This window comes from Carcharodon carcharias, chromosome 20, assembly GCF_017639515.1.
Source record: "Carcharodon carcharias isolate sCarCar2 chromosome 20, sCarCar2.pri, whole genome shotgun sequence".
In the NCBI taxonomy this organism is placed as follows: Eukaryota; Metazoa; Chordata; class Chondrichthyes; order Lamniformes; family Lamnidae; genus Carcharodon; species Carcharodon carcharias.
In genome coordinates this window covers 65,360,446-65,377,894 of record NC_054486.1, presented here as the reverse complement: position 1 = coordinate 65,377,894, position 17,449 = coordinate 65,360,446, and the positions used below count along the sequence as shown (strand labels likewise).

The window sequence follows — 17,449 nt, the reverse complement described above, 5'->3', positions numbered from 1 at the left end:
AAGATCTATTGTTAAAAGTTTTTCATATATTAAAAGCTTCCCGTAACATTCTTTTCCAATGCCGGTTTCATCAAACTTTTGAATCAGGCAGATGGACTGAAATAGTCTCTTCCAACCCTCTATGTTAGCTTGTTCCTCGCAATCAATCAAAAGAAAGCAAGATAAAAAGAGAAAATTTGGCCCCTAAAGCTTAGTCCCTCCAAGAAACATAAAAGTTGGCTCTATCCAACTCACTCAATTTCCTGGAAAAGATAATCGACCAATGAAACAAGCCCCAACAAGTTAAACTCAGTGAAATTTCTCCCTGCCCCTCAAAACCAAACAACAAAACATGAGCAGATGCAGTCCTGCTAGTCAGTACAGGAATCAATGGGCAGGATTTTCCCCTTGGCGATTTGGGGGCGGGGCCCGCTTGCCAAGGGGAAAACGATGCGGTATGACGTCGAGAGGAATCCCTGACATCATTCCGGTCCCTTTAAATTTTTAGGAAGGTGAAATCGGCTGTCCACCTGCCAACCTATCAATGGCCAATTGAGGCCATTGACAGGCTCATTAGGATAATTAAAGACCTGCCCATCCAACCTTAAGGCTGGCGGGCAGGCCAGGAGCTCCAGCAGCCTCCAGATTATTCATGAAACTTCATCCACTGGCAGGATGAAGTTTTATGTCCGTTTTTTAAACACTTAATAAATTTTATGTATTTATTATTAACATGCCCCATCTCGTGTGACATTGTCACATGAGGGGGACATGTTAATAATTTCAATATTTATCTATTTTTAGACTTACCTGTCACGAAACTCCCTGAGACAGGACTTTGCCTCAGGGAGCAGTGCACTCCTTTGCGCGCATGCGCGAAGGAGCACACTTTGACAGGTGGGAAATCCCTCCACCCCAGCGCATAGCGCTTCCTGTCAGGGATGCCGCTGGGAAAGCCTTAATTGGCCCGCCCACTCAAAATGGCAGCAGACCCATTACGGTGGCGGGGGTTGGCTGTCCACCCACTGCCGAGCCGGTGGGGCCCACACACCCACCAAGGGCAAAATTCTGCCCAATGTGTGCCATAGCGAATGTTATAACCTATCTTTACTCTTATCCTTTAGACACCTATATTATTCTTGGACAGTTATTTATCCAGTTTTTTTTTTAAATTATTCACACAGCGCTAACTACTTTTGCTGAAGTCACAGATCAACTAACTGGGGAAAACATATTTTCTAGTTTTACTTGAAGCTTTTTAATCTTACAATCATTTCATCTAGTTATGCAATCATGGTTCAAGTTTATTGAAACTGACTTTCATGTACATTTAACCATGCCCTTCATAATTGTAAATATTTGGTTTATGCCATCTCAACTTTCTTTACTCCATCGAAAACTGGTTCAGATCTATGAATTTTGGCTCCATATTCTAAACAGTTTCCACTTTGGGTACAATTGGTAATCCGGATGCAAATTGTACTCAAAATTGCAGTAATTTTCCAAAATTAAAGTTATGGTTCAAGTTTAACCTCAAACTCATGTGCATAACAACAAACATAAAATCCTCCATAAACCAGTGCAATCAGGCAGCATTATAGAACAGAACTGTGTTTTTTTTTCCTTTAAAAAATCTTGCTATATTAAGAATAGTAACCTGGTGCAATTTTATTAGTACAGCTGAAAATGAGTTTATCACAAAAATAAGTAGTTTTAATGTCTGTCGAGTTCAACATCTGCGAGTTACCTGATTTTAAATAACTGAAAAGGAATTTAAAAACTATACTGAATTAGTTACTAGCTTCGTTGGTGTATACCAGTTTCTTAGTAAATTACATCTTGCTATTTAAAATGTTTAAAAAGTACCTATTAGCTCCCATGCACCGAAAGGAAAGCTGAATTTTAAGAGCTTCCTCAAAGGGGCACAATTAGCAGAAACTTGCCACGAAGATTAATTTGATTGGGGTGGGGCCAATTTTGTGGATGGGGGCCAACCTCCAGTACAAAAGATCGCAGAAACCTGATTTGCAATGAAAGTTCTGTAATCTTTTGCACGACTTTGGTTGATTTTGGATGACTTGCTTTGGAAATATCAGTACAAGCCAGTGGGAACTCTACACCCTCTGATCACGGGATCGTTTTTGTCTTGCATCTCTGAAATTACTTGAAGGCAGGGTGCCCAAAACTTCACATGGTTTTAAATGTGACCTTATCAATGACAGATACGGAGTTCAAATAACTTATTTTAATTTATCAAATACACTTCAGGCATGTTCAACCTTGTTGAAAACAGATTCACATTGATGGATTAAACACAAAATACCCAACCAATCACATTCAATATTTTCCCTTTACATTGATTGTTAGTGGATGCCCATACATTGCATGCCAAGTTTTCTGTTCTAATATGAAGAGTCCATTTATAGACATCTTGCTACATCATTTGGAACCATCAACAAATTTCCATATTTATCCTGAAAAGAGGCCTGAACAACAGAGACTCAGAATAGATCACTGAGAAAGTTCATTAACAATGAGCTCCAGGCATAGGCTCCGCTTCCATATTTAACTCAATTCCCAATGCAGGTTTGTGATTTACCATTAGTTCCACGAGCCCTAACCTTCAAAAGCCGCATAGAGCTTTATCAAATAACTTGTCAAATCCAGGTGAAGTACATGCACTAATCACTCCTCATTTAAGATTTAATTATATCCACAATACTCAGTACAAAATGAGACTTTATTATTGTTTCTTAAATGATGTTAACTTTGTAACCATTCATATTCTTTATAGAAACATCGATAGCACCCTGTACAATGTTGTCTAACAGTTTTCACAACACCTAGGTTATGAACTGAATCGTAACTCCCAGATTCAGATTTAAAGTTTTGAATAAAAGAATAAAATCCACTACCTGCTAGTCTTTATGTAAATCCAGTATGTAGAAATATTATAGTTAAATAGTTCCTATAGTGCCCCAATTTTTCTCCATGGCGACGCCTCAGCTAATCAGAGTTGGCTTGCCAATCAATCAGCACCCCTTTTCTCCTACAGTATTAATTGTTGCAATCGTTTAATGAATACAAGACAAAAAGATTCAGCAACATGTTTCCCTTTTCAGTAAGTTCTGTACTACCAAGCAAATGTTCATTATAGTTAAAGGACTACTTTTGAGTGCCAAAGTGTTTTTGGAACTGTTTTGAGTTATGAGAGAGCCAGTAACAGGCCTCTCCAAGGGCTCTAGTTAAAAAGCCAAGATGAACGATGTGAATTCCATCATCTCATTGCAGATGGTCTAAAAAAAAGACATCACTGAAAATCTCTCTTCGTTAGCTAGTAAGAATAAATAAGATTTTTAAATAAAAAATATTTTAAAACTTGTGAGGCAGACTTGTGGAATTCAACCCATAGCGTAAACAACACCCACGAAAACTTTAGTATTAAGTAGATCCATATAACAATGTAAACAGAGATTAGAAATTCTGTAAGTTGTATTAAAAACTGACAAAGTTTCATCAAAAATCACAAATAACAGAAGGTTAAACAGGAACTCCTCACATGCACAAGATATTTTAATAGTACACACATATATAGATAAAGATAAGGATTAGGGGATGATGGCGTATTGGTATTGTCACTGGACTAGTGATCCAGAGATCCAAGGTAATGCTCTGGGTTCAAATCCCACTATGGCAGATGGTGGAATTTGAATTCAATAAAAATCTGGAGTTAAAAGTCTAATGACCATTCTCGATTGTTGTAAAAACCCACCTGGTTCACTAATGTTCCTTACTTGGTCTGGCTTACATGTGACTCCAGACCCCACAGTAATGTGGTTGACTCTTAAATGGCCTAGCAAGCCTCTCGGTTGTATCAAACTACTACAAAGTCACAAAAAAGGAACAAAACCAGACAGACCACCAGCATCAATCAAGGCACCAACAACGACAACGGCAATAGCAGCCCTGTCGACCCTGCAAAGTCCTCCTTACTAACTAACATCTGGGGGCTAGTGCCAAAATTGGGAGAGCTGTCTCGTCAAGCAACAGCCCTGAAATAGTCATCCTCACGGAATCATACTTTACAGATCCCAGACTCTACCATCGCCATCCCTGGGTATGTCCTGTCCCACCGGCACAGAAGGGAGTTGACCTGGGGGTCTTCAACATTGACTCAGGACCCCATGAGGTCTCATGGCATCAGGTCAAACATGGGCAAGGAAACCTCCTGATTACCATATGTCACCCTCCCTCAGTTGATGAATTAGTGTTGAACATCACCTCATCTATGTTGAGCATCACTTGTAGGAAGCACTGAGGGTGGCAAGGGTGCAGAGTGTTCTCTGGGGGACTTCAATGTCCATCACCAAGAGTGGCTTGGTAGTACCACTACTGACCGAGTTGGCCGAGTCCTAAGTGACCTAGCTGCTAGACTAGGTCTGCGGCTGGTGGCAAGGGAACCAACAAAAGGGAAAAACATACTTGACCTCATCCTCACCAACCTGCCTGCCGCAGATGCATCTGTCCATGACAGTATCGGTAGGAGTGACCACCACATAGTCACTGTGGAGACGAAGTCCCACCTTCACATTGAGGATACCCTCCATCATGCGGTGTGGCACTACCACCATGCTAAATGGGATAGGTTTCAAACAGATCTTGCAACTCGAGACTGGGCATCAATGAGGCACTGTGGGCCAGCAGCAGCAGAACTGTACTCAACCACAATCTGTAGCCTCATGGCCTGGCATATCCCCCACTCTACCATTACCATCAACCCTGGTTCAATGAAGAGTGCAGGAGGGCATGCCAAGAGCAGCACCAGGCATACCTAAAAATGAGGTGTCAACCTGGTGAAGCTACAACACAGAACCACTTCCATGCCAAACAGCATAAGCAACAAGTGATAGGCACGGCTAAGTGATCATACAACCAATGGATCAGATCTAAGTTCTACAGTCCTGCCACATCCATTTGTGAATGGTGGTGGACAATTATCAACTCACTGGAGGAGGAGGGTCCACAAATATCCCCATCCTCAATGATGGAGGGACCCAGCACAGCAGTCCAAAGATAAGGGTGAAGCATTCGTAACAATCTTCAGACAGAAGTGCCCAGTGGATGGTCCATCTCGGCCACCTCCGGAGGTCCCCAGCATCATAGATACCAGCTTTCAGCCAATTCGATTCACTCCACGTGATAATAAGAAATGGCTGAAGGCACTAGATACTATGGGCCCTGACAATATTCCAGCAATAGTATTGAAGACTTGTGCTTCAGAACTTGCCGTGTACCTGGCCAAGCTGTTCCAGTACAGCTACAATACTGGCATCTTCCCAGCTATGTGGAAAATTGCCAGGTGCATCCTGTACACAAAAAGCAGGACAAATCCAACCCAGCCAATTACCACCCCATCAGTCTACTGTCCATCATCAGTAAAGTAATGGAAAAAGTCATCAACAGTCCTATCAAGCGGCACTTGCTTAGCAATAACCTGCTCACTGACGCCCAGTTTGTGTTCTGCCAGGGTGGTAGAAGTTTGGGATCTTCTTCCACAAATGGCAGTTGGTGCTGGATCAATTCTTGACTAGAAATCTGAGATTAATAGATTTTTATTAACGAAAGGTTTTGAGGGATGTGGAATATCTTGCTTTTCTCCTTTAAAGGCACTCCTTAAAACCTACCTCTTTGACCAAGCTTTTGGTCATCTGACCTAATATTTCCTGAAATAAAAACAGAAAATGCTGGAAAAACTCAGCAGGTCTGGTAGTATCTTCAAACATTAACTCTGTTTCTCTCTCCACAGATGCTGCCAGACCTGCTGAGTTTTATCCAGCATTTTCTGTTTTTATTTCAGATTTCCAGCATCCACAGTATTTTGCTCTTATTTTAATATTTCCTGATGTGGCTTCGTGTCATACTTTGTTTTATAATGTTCCTATGAAACACCTTGGGATGTTTCATTACATTAAAGGCACATTTAAAAAGGTGTTGGTGTTGAAAAGGCAGCTGTTATATGGAGTTAGGTTTGAGGAGATAAATGGCTTACTCCAATCCTATAAAAAGCAAATGTGAGAGATGGTAAAATTCAAGTATCAGAATACTTTTAAGGATTATTAAAATGTAAAGATAAGTGTAGAACATTAAAAAAAGGGACGGAAATATCCATCAGACACTAACGCCTGCTTCACCTAAAGTGAAGGTGATTGCCCATATGTTATGTCATAGGAAGTTGACTTGTTTAATTAATAATTGTCAAGGTTAGTTGAATGTTCGAATCTAATAAGCAACCATAAAAGTGGAACCATTCACCAATCATAACTTACTTTCAGTAACATGCAAATTATGCTGACATTTCAATTTGGTCACATTACAGCAGTTAATTAAGTATAAACTAAAAAAACTAACAATCCTTTGTAAAAGCATATCAGACTAGCCTTATGAAACATTTGAAAAGTAGAACAGAAAGTTTCACTTCAATTCCAGTCTGTGCTGAATTAGCTACTTTAGGCTGTGTAAATGGTACAGATGCTGAAGTTGACCACCATCATGAGTAAGGGAGAGAAAATTCATCACGAGTTCCTGTTTGACCTGGTCAGCAAACCCAGTTGGAAATGCACGTGCACATCACATGAGGAGAGAATCAGGCTCATTGGTGCAGCCCCTCCCACCCACGCGACCCTTCTTGTCAATTCGTCAAAATTCAAGACGAGTCATTGTACCCACAGCCCATATGTTAGCAAGGTGCCAAAACCTTTAGTAAAGGAAGATGGAAGGGGTGAAATATTGAAAAAAAATCATATTCACTACCTGTTGAAGGTCTTTGTTCCATTAAAATCAGCATAGTGCTTGAGAAAATAAGTTTAAAAATGGCAGTGTACCAAAGTTAAAAAGGTAAATAGGAGGACTACAGTCAGTCAATCTCTTTCCCAATTTAGTCTGATCACTGGTCAGTTAAACATCCACTTGTCTATTAATTTCAGAGTATGCTAAGTCAGTTTCAAGGCAACTCCTGACCTATGCCAAGCAATGAAAAGAGTTGACTTGATAGAGCTGTGAGCTGGACTAGCCATTGACAAACTAGCAGTACAAATTTCGAAGGTATGCAGCCTTGCTTATCAGGCACTGCTTTCTAGTTGGTAGTTTTGGAGTCTGAACCCAGCACTCTAGGATTCAACATAAACGATTAGATATACTGTACTCCACTAATAAACAAAAGTCATCAATTTCCTGTACTTGCTTCTATTTCTGTAGCGACCTAAGACATTATTACAGTAAGAGGTTATAGAAAGGCAAGCTGCTGTCACACAAAAAAACAATGTTGCACAATTATGCAGATTCTACTGGTCTATACATGCGCCAACACAAAAATGGAAATTTAAAATGGGCACATAAATCTCAATGGGTCGAGACCCTTTTGGAAACATCATTTGGTTACAGAAATTGATGACACAAAAACAAATTCTGAAGTTGCACGTGACTGAAGATTCCCGTTTTAAGAAATATTGTAAGTTCTGACCTCCAAGGCATCGCATTGGGTTGAGGGTGGGGGGAATGGGGGGGTATCCCAAAAACCCGCTTGGAACTCCCAGCCCCAGAGGCTCACAGGTAAGGTTTGCATGGCAACTGTCCGGAAGCGCAAACTTTCTGCGGGCAATCGCCCTGCACTGGAAACCATCCGAAAATGCGATCTAAATGCAAACTTCGGATGGTTCCGACTGGGTTACCTCAATAGTCATTCAGGAAAAGTTAGAAGAATTAAAACCACTTTGAACTTCTGGGTAACTATTGCACATGCCCACACCTACCCACCACAGATTTCCCCCACACTACCAAATCCCCAGGGGACCACCCCGCCCCCACAATGGGGTTTCCCACCAAGGGCACTCCCCCACCCCTCCACGACCCACCACCGCCACCACCGTCCCCTCACCACCAACTATCCCCCAATGGGGCACCACCCCAAGAGGCTACACCACACCCCCCCCCCTCCAACAGAACCTCCTCAACCTATGTGAATCCTCCCACCACCCCTGCACCCAGCAGACCTGACTCTCATACCCCTCACCGCCATGGCCTGACCTGACCCTCCCCTGAACTCAACCCCAAGGCCCAATCCAATCTCCGCTCAGGCCCAGTCTGATCTGAAAACACTCCCGGCCCGACCCCACCTCCAGGCCCCACTCCACTCCACCCCCAGCTCAACCTGACCCGACTGCTTCCCCGGCCGAGAGCAAATCCTACACACCTCATGCACTTACCTTCTCCCTGGCCTGTCAAGCCTTGGCTGGACTTTTGACTCACCTATTTTACAACAGCTAGTGCTGTAAAAAAATAAGGGGCATGGTCTCCTTGAATTAGACAGAGCTGCACTTGACACTAGGCCCTGGGGACATGCTGTGCTGCCCAGATGTTTCCCAGCCCGAGTCAGAAGAGGTCAGGCAAGATAGGATTGAAAAACATTTAAGGTAAAAAACCAGGAGTGGATTGGCAATCAGACTCTGATTGTCACTCTGAGGAACTTCAGCATATTTTCAATGTAACCACAAAACATAAATACAATATTCTTGGAAAAGAAATGTAATCACTTACAGATAGGAAACATCTCTCTGGGTATACAGTCCCAATACTACAGTGCCCCTCAGGGAATAAGCAGCTTCAATAAAAGCATCCTTCACTGAAACACAAGAAAGGCATTTATGGCACTGGATCTCTTAACAATGACACAAGCAAAAGCTGATTTCAAAAATGAGGACAAAAAAGGTGAAAATTTCACTAAAAATCATGTATTGTCTAAGCAACTTGACCTTCAGAGATTACTTTGTATTATAGCCCACACAAGGCTCTGGGTGGAATTTTCCCAGAATCGCACTAAGTGCGGTAGCGGGCGGGTAAAATAGAGTCCTGCCCGCCGACGAAAATGGCGGGTTTTCACGCCATATCTTCCTGAGCCCACCTCATTATTTATTCATTCCCAGGAAACACGCAGTTTTCATGGCAGGTGGGGTCATTCGTCTGCTCACCAACACCCCATTGTTGCATCACGTTGGCTGCCATCTTTAAAAGGCAGCAACCATCAAAGCATTCATCGCCACCAGCTCACCATCGCTGCCCAGGCGACATGGTCAGCAAGGAAAAAAGGATTGCAGCTCCCCGCTTCAATGACGGGTCCCTCGAGCGACTGCTGGATGCTGTGGAAGCCCGGTGGGATGGCCTCTACCCCACATTTGGCCGCAGGATGAGCAGCAAAGTCACCAACTCAGCTTGGGAGGCAGTGGTGGCGGTGGTCAGCGCAAGTGCCCTGCAGAGCAGGAAAGCGACCCAGTGCCACAAAAGGATGAATGATCTCTTCCATTCTGCCAGGGTAAGTCATTCTTTTCATCACTCCCAACTCACATACTCACAAACCCATCACACATCCACAGGGCCCTCACTCACTGCCAGTTCAAGGGACATCACCTTTCACTCTCTCACACACACCTTCATTGCCTTCATCCCATCCATGCTACCACTCACTACCCACACAGGCCAGGCATACTTATCATCTTGCCCGGCAGGAGTCCTAATACACTGTCCCCATCTCTAAACATGCGGGACAAACTGGCACACAACAGGAGGGAAAGGTCGCAGACAGGTGGAGAGATGCCAGAAATCAAAATTCTGACAGAATTCGAAAACAGAGCCATCCAGCTGGCTGGCAATGGTCAGGACTGGTCCTGTATTGACAGTGAGGTTGCGCTGCTCTACCAACTGAGGATCCATCAGTGTAACATCCATCAGACAACCATGCCGTGAGTGATGTTCCTGTTTCACAAGCCACTGCCATGCACTAGTTATCTCCCCTTGCTTTCGCAGGCACATCTGCCAAACAGCCGACAGAGTCCATGACCCAGGGCCTCCAATCAAGCCTCAAAGAAACCTCTGAAGAGGAATCTGAAGGCACCCTCCCTGAAGGCCTGTCACAGCACTCAACCACACCCTCCACCAGCGCAGAGACATACACCTTGGTGGGACCTAGCTTTAGAGTAGCCTCGGGATCACAGGCTGATGAGCATATCGCACTGATCCACAGCAGGTGAAGGCAGGGACTTCTCAGGTCCCCGACACTCGGAGGACCGCTGGAAGCCAGAACGTTACTGATTCAGAGTCAGATGACGAACCTCTGGTCATGTCTCAGTTGCTGGAGTGGCAAAGGCAAGCTCGGGAACATCAGGAAGGCCGCTGCAGTCCTCAGATTGCAAGGAACCAGGGAGGAATCCATTTGTCTTCAGGCTAAGGTGATAGCCCCAGCAGTACGACGCACCGAGGTCAACACTGGTAGGATGGCGGCCGCCATGGAGACCTTAGTCCAGGACGTTACTCCTGCACGGGCTGAACTCCATCACTGATGCCATAGTTGGCCTCCAACAGTGTGTATACGAGAAGGGTGCTGGGCAGCTTCTAGCTACCCATTCTGCTCACAGAGTCAGCCAGTGGCCCTTGGGCACCCAAAAGGAGGAGGATCAGTTGGTGCACACTCCGGGACTGTCCACTCAGGTGATTCTGGGAGTGACCGGCCCAACCGAATCCCCTCTTCCTGTGACTTCCGCAGCTCTGGCTTCACAGGCCAAGGAGGGCACCACTGCCACACAGCTGGGCCCAGAAAGAAGGCCAGGGCCCTCCAAAGGGCGCCCAAAGTCATCACAGACAGGGCATCACAGTCAGCAGGCTGCCTCCACCTCTGCTGTGGATGTCTGGGGAGCACCAAGACAGAGCAGCAGGGTTAGGAAAGTTAGGTAAATTTAGTTTCACAGCCTGGGCATGGGTGTTGATCATTTGTACATACTGTTCATTATTGTTTATAAACTCTAAGAATGTCACCCTGCCTGTGGCTCCTTGTTGTGATAAGCAGTATTCTTGTCACTCAGATATGAAACGTTTCTGCACAAGATAAAAGGCAGGTATCTCAGTCCATGGCCTCTTCCCTGTACTCTGTGCAGCCTTCAGACCACAGTGATGCTCCAGCCTCACACTCCCTGGAAACATTATTCAGGCCTGTACCTCAGCAGTGCTGGTCATTGCTGCCAGAATGTAGCAGGCAGGTGTCACAGAGCTCTCTCATTCTCTCTGTGTGCTCTCAGCAGATTTAAGGTGGGGCTGGCCCCCATCACACCAGCATCTGCGACCAGTGATGTTGTGCACCAGCTACTGAAGGGCTGAGGTGCTGAAGGTGGACACAGCATCAGATGCGTCTAAAGTTTCATGGCTGCGCGTCTGAGATGGCCCTGATCATGCAAGCAAGCTGCCCTCGGCCAGACAGGAGTCAGACATTCTCAGATGCTATATGAAGATCTATGGAGGGTTCTCATTGGATTGTCATCACCCTCCTGCAACAGAGCAACTATTACGGCTTCTACTGCATCTCCATGACAGGAGCATTATCACAGAGGGTATTTGTGCTGCGATAAGCCAGACCGGAGTCAAACGTTCACAACTGCAATGCAAGGATCTATGGGGACACCTCATTGCATGTTGTCACATTTCTCCACAAATCTGGCAGCTATGAGGGTCTCCCGAGCGCACCTGCCTTGTCTGGCCAGTGTGACAGCCTCGTCCCCATCATCATCACCACCATGGATCCCTCATCCCCATGCCCATTGGCGTTCTCCTAATCGGAGGAGAGGTGCAGTTCCCCCATCTCCCCCTCAGCCAGCTCCTCTCCCCATTACAACCTGGCACTGCAAAGGGAGCAGCGGACAATAATGATGTGTGACACCTTCTGCGGACTGTATTGCAGGGCTCCACCAGACCAGTCCAGGCGCTGGAACCGCATCTTCAGCATCCCAATGTTTTGCTCCACCAAGTTGTGAGCTGCAGCATGAGCCTCATTATAGAGGCCGCTGCACGGGTGTCATCAGCCACGGCCTCTTTGGGTAGCCCTTGTCCCCATGGAGCCAACCCTGCAGCCTCTGTGGACCCCGGAAGATTCCAGGGATCTGTAAGCGACTCAGGATTTAGGTGTTGTGCACACTCCCTGGAAACCGTGTGCACACCTGCAGGATGCGTTTCTGGTGGTCGTGTACAGGCTGCACGTTCAGTGAGTGGAAGCCCTTGCGGTTGATGAAGTCCACCTAATGTAGCGATGGAGACCTGAGCGCCACATGAGTGCAGTCAATCGCACCCTGCACCTGTGGGAATCCTGAGATCAGGGTGAATCCAATGGCCCTTGCATCCTGGCTGTCCTGGCCCTGGGTGAAATGCACAAAGTTGTGTGTCATGGAGAAGAAGGCATCCGTGACCTCATGGATGCATTTTTGGCGGCTGGATTGTGAAATCTCACACAGGTCACATGTGGAGCCCTGAAAGGAGCCACTGGCATAGAAATTGAGCACCTTGGTCACTTTCACAGCCATTGGCAGTGGATGCCTCCAGGTCCCCTTGGTGCCAAGTCCTGCAGTAAGTGGCAGATGTGAGCCACCAGGTCCCTAGACGTGCGCAGTTGTCAGCAGCACTGGTTTTCAGTCATCTGCAGGAATGGCAGGCGGTGTCTATAGACCCTGGGTGTCGCTAGGCGTCGACCAGCCACAGCTCACTGTCACTCCTGGGCAGCACACGTGGGAGCCCCTTCTTCATGAGGTTGCTGCTCCTGCACTGAGTCACGCTCTCTTCAGTCTTCTTCCACAGTCTCTGTAAGCCATCAGGCAAACAGCTAGGTCACCAGGATCCATGATCATGACATAATCCTCCTGCAGCATGAAAGAGAGAGAGACATGGTTATCATGGGCATACTTAGCACCTTTCCTGGCCCTTTGTGACCACCTCTCAATGCTTCCTGGAGAGTGCTGGTCACCCCTCGGATGGCCAGAGATGAGTGCGCTGCATGGCTGCCCTGTCAACCTGCAACATGGGGGATACTGCTCCAAACTGGGGTGCTGAGAGTGCAATGGGCTGTGAGCGCTTCCAGCAGTGACTGCTACATGGTCAATGTTGGTGAGGAGATTGTACAATGTGTGCAGTCCAACTGCTCCGCAGTCCAATAACGTGGTGGTGTGGTGGTAGACTCGAAGTCTGTGCCGGTGGGTGGTGGTTTGGGGGGGGGGGGGGGGGGTAAGGTGTGGAGTACTAGGTAGCCCTTTGGTGCTTCCGTGTTGCTTGCATGGGCAGGCAGGCTAGGAGCCCGACCCCAATCATATCATTGTGGGTGTGCCTGATCTGTGTTTGTTGCAGAGGGATGGTCAGTTTATACAGATGTCCCTAATGTGCGGCCACTCCCCTCGCTTACCCTGACTCCTACCTCGATTGCCTGTGCGCGGGATGCAGCGCCAGGGCAGTACTTGACACGACCCCCTCATCCAACAATGATCGCCTCCGAGGCTGGCCAGCACTTGCCCCTAGATGTCCCCCCTCGACCCCACCCTCAGCAGTCACCTCTGGAGCCAGGCATCAGTTGTTGCCCCCCCCCCCCCCCAACCACCCCTGAGGCCTGTAAGCAACGGGTGAGCTGTGGAGAACACTGCTGCTCACTCACCTCAGTTCTCCCAAAGTGAAGGCCGCCAAGTGCACATCGCCTGTGTGCCGTTGTGAAACACGTTGGTGTGCTTTCCCGCCGATGTGGGCAGACGAGCCTGGTGAGATGGCCTTTTAATTATATGTTGATATATTACAATTAGCTCCTCACCGACCGATGGTGGGAACGGATGAACGTGACCTGCTTTCGCGCTGTTGTGATGCAGGTTGCGCCATATTTTCCACGCGTGCCACCTATCACGCCCACTGCCAGCGGGCTCGGAAAATTCCGACCTCTGTCTGGTAACAATTAAAACACTGCTTGGGGTTTCCTAGCAGTGGATGTTTACTTCTTCCAGTGGAAATTTAAGAATGGAAGTAAGATGATGCCAACATACAATCCAAAAGTCCCAGATTACATATTTATAAATGTGACGGTGTATAAGTTCAATAAATGTGGCATTCTGAAGGCTAGCCCCAAAACCAGGTGAAGCAAATCCACCATCCCAACCTGATCAGGTCTACATGTAACGTTACTCCAAACCAACAGTCCGACTGTCAATGTTCTCTGAAGCTCCATAGGTAACTAGGGATAGACAATTATTGCAGCCATGTCAGTCTGCCCATTTCTCGGGAACAAATTTTAAAATAAAATGGCGAGGAGAAAATTGTAAGATCGCTATCATCATCAACATTAAATACAATGCACATGCAACTTTCATTTATACAGCATCTTTGACATTAAAAAATATTCCTTGGTATTTCACAAGAGGTGATAAAACTTAGAAGAGGTAGCTGAAGGCGTGGCCTTTTCAGCACTGGTTTCTAATTGGTAGTTTTGGAAGAAGTGGAAGAATCTGAAGAGGCTATCAGAGAGTAACAGAGTGAGCCTGAAGGTTCTGCCACCAAACAAAGAACAGAAGTATAAAAACCAGAGATAAAAACAAAAAACTGCGGATGCTGGAAATCCAAAACAAAAACAGAATTACCTGGAAAAACTCAGCAGGTCTGGCAGTATCGGTGAAGAAGAAAAGAGTTGACGTTTCGAGTCCTCATGACCCTTCAACAGAACTGATTTTCAAAAATCAGTTCTGTTGAAGGGTCATGAGGACTCGAAACGTCAACTATAAAAACCAGCATGGGCCCCAGCTATGCCTGTCTCTTTATGGGGTATGTGGAACATTCCTTGTTCCAGTCCTACTCCGGCACCCTTCCACAACTCTTTCTCCGGTACATCGATGATTACTTCGGTGTTGCTTCATGCTCTCGTCGGGACTTGGAAAAATTTATTAATTTTGCTTTCAATCTCCATCCCTCCATCATTTTCACATGGTCCATCTCTGACACTTCCCTTCCCTTCCTTGACCTCTCTGTCTCAATCTCTGGTGATAGACTGTCCACCAATATCCATTACAAGCCTACCAACTCCCACAGCTACCTCGACTACAGCTCCTCACACCCCGCTTCCTGTAAGGACTCCATTCCATTCTCACAGTTCCTTTGCCTCCGTCGCATCTGTTCTGATGATGCTACCTTCAAAAACAGTTCCTCTGACATGTCCTCCTCCTTCCTTAACCGAGGTTTTCCAACCCATGGTCGTTGACAGGGCCCTCAACCGTGTCTGGCCCAACTCCCGCGCATCCGCCCTCATGCCTTCTCCTCCCTCCCAGAAACATGATAGGATCCCCCTTGACCTCACTTATCACCTCACCAGCCTCCGCATTCAAAGGATCATCCTCCGCCATTTCTGCCAACTCTAGCATGATGCCACCACCAAACACATCTTCCCTTCACCCCCCCGGCGGCATTCCGTAGGGATTGTTCCCTCCAGGACACCCTGATCCACTCCCCCATCACCCCCTACTCCTCAACCCCCACCTATGGCACCTCCCCATGCCCACGCAAAAGCTGCAACACCTGTCCCTTCACTTCCTCTCTCCTCACCGTCCAAGGGCCCAAACACTCCTTTCAAGTGAAGCAGCATTTCACTGGCATTTCCCCCAACTTAGTCTACTGCATTCGTTGCTCCCAATGCGGTCTCCTCTACATTGGAGAGACCAAACGTAAACTGGGCGACCGCTTTGCAGAACACCTGTGTTCTGTCCGCAAGAATGACCCAAACCTCCCTGTCGCTTGCCATTTTAACACTCCACCCTGCTCTCTTGCCCACATGTCTGTCCTTGGCTTGCTGTGTTGTTCCAGTGAAGCCCAACGCAAACTGGAGGAACAGCACCTCATCTTCTGACTAGGCACGTTACAGCCTTCCGGACTGAATATTGAATTCAACAACTTTAGATCTTGAACTCCCTCCTCCATCCCCACCCCCCTTCTGTTTCTTCTCCCTTCCTTTTGTTTTTTCCAATAATTTATATAGATTTTTCTTTTCCTACTTATTTCCATATTTTTATATCTTTTATACTCCCCCATCCCCACTTGAGTGCCCTACCATCCATTCTTAATTAGCACATTCGTTTAGATAATATCACCACCTTCAACACCTCTGTGTTCTTTTGTTCTTTTGTCTGTGACATCTTTTGATTATCTGCTCCTATCACTGCTTGTTTGTCCCTACAACCACACCAACCCCCTCCACTTCTCTGCCCCCACCCCCCCCACCTTAAACCAACTTATATTTCACCCCTTTCCTAAGATTCACTCAGTTCTGTGGCAGGGTCATGAGGACTCGAAACATCAACTCTTTTCTTCTCCGCCGATGCTGCCAGACCTGCTGAGTTTTTCCAGGTAATTCTGCTTTTTTAAAGAACAGAAGTATGTGGATATCCTAAATCAGAGGAGCAGAGTGCTTGCACATATAGCATACAGCTAGGGAGGGGCAAGTCTATGAAGGGATTTGTAAACAAGTGTTGAGCATTTTAAACTCAGTGGGAAATGATGAGCCAAATAGAGGCTGGCAAGGAGGTGGGGTAACATGAGAGTGGGGCTCAGTATGGGAGAGGATACAACAGCAGAGCTTTGGGCAAGCTGAAATTTATGTAGGGTGCAGTTTGAGGCGAGCACCACAATGGAGAAGTTGATGAATTTTTTCTCATTCATTCATGGGATTTGGGCTTCACTGGTTGGGCCTGCGTTTATTTCCCATCCCTCATTGCTCTTGAGAAGGTGGTGGTGAGCTGCCTTCATGAACCACTGCAGTCCATGAGGTGTAGGTTCACCCACAGTGCTGTTAGGAAGGGAGTTCCAGGATTTTGACCCAGCAACAGTGAAGGTACGGCAATATTCCAAGTTAGGATGGTGAGTGACATGGAGGGGAACTTCCAGTGGTGGTGTTCCTATTTATCTGCTGCCCTTGTCCTTCTATATTGATAGCGGTGGGTTTGGAAGGTGCTGTCTAAGGAGCCTTGGTGAATTCCTGCAGTATATCTTGTGGGGGTGAGAGTCAGGCCTGGTGGGGGGGTGGGGGGGATGGTGAATGATGGAAATGTCGAGGATGTAATTGAGAGTTTTAGCAATTGTGGAGGAATAGATGGAGACACACGATGCAGAAATGGAAATGGTAAACCAGGTGACGGATAGAATATAGCGTTTAAAGTTCGACACCAATTAGGCACAAAAATTGCGCATCATTGAATTCAGCCTAAATGAGAAATTGAGGGGGATGGGGCAGGGGGAACAGTGGAATTGACATTAAGCATGTGGAAGTTTTTAAGATGATCTGACAGGTGTCATGTAGGATGATATCAGTTTTCCAATCCATTCTAAATCTCTTACATTTACAGTTTGATCTCTGTTCCCTCATTATCTACTCCTAAACCACTATAAATATTCTGTTTTGGACTTGAGATCTGCAATGCAAAATTTCAGATCAATACTAAATCGGTGGTTAGTTGACAAACCAAATGCAGTTGAAGAGATTAGTGAGAAGTAAAGCTGGTGTCATTGAGATATATCAAAGCTAATTCAGTACTTGTGGCTTACAGAGGGGTGGGGTCATGCAATGTATGTTGTACTTCAAATGTCAAAACTA

The 17,449-nt window shown here is 46.2% G+C and overlaps 1 protein-coding gene across 3 annotated transcripts in view; it reads right to left on the bottom strand.

The window, feature by feature from the left end:
* txndc16 (thioredoxin domain containing 16) overlaps positions 1-17,449 on the bottom strand; it is a 134,097-nt gene that overhangs the window by 17,846 nt on the left and 98,802 nt on the right. For all 3 annotated transcript variants that reach the window (XM_041215252.1, XM_041215250.1, XM_041215251.1), the window contains one exon: positions 8,572-8,656. In XM_041215252.1, the coding sequence (XP_041071186.1) occupies positions 8,572-8,656 (85 nt within the window). The remainder of the gene's footprint in view (positions 1-8,571; positions 8,657-17,449) is intronic.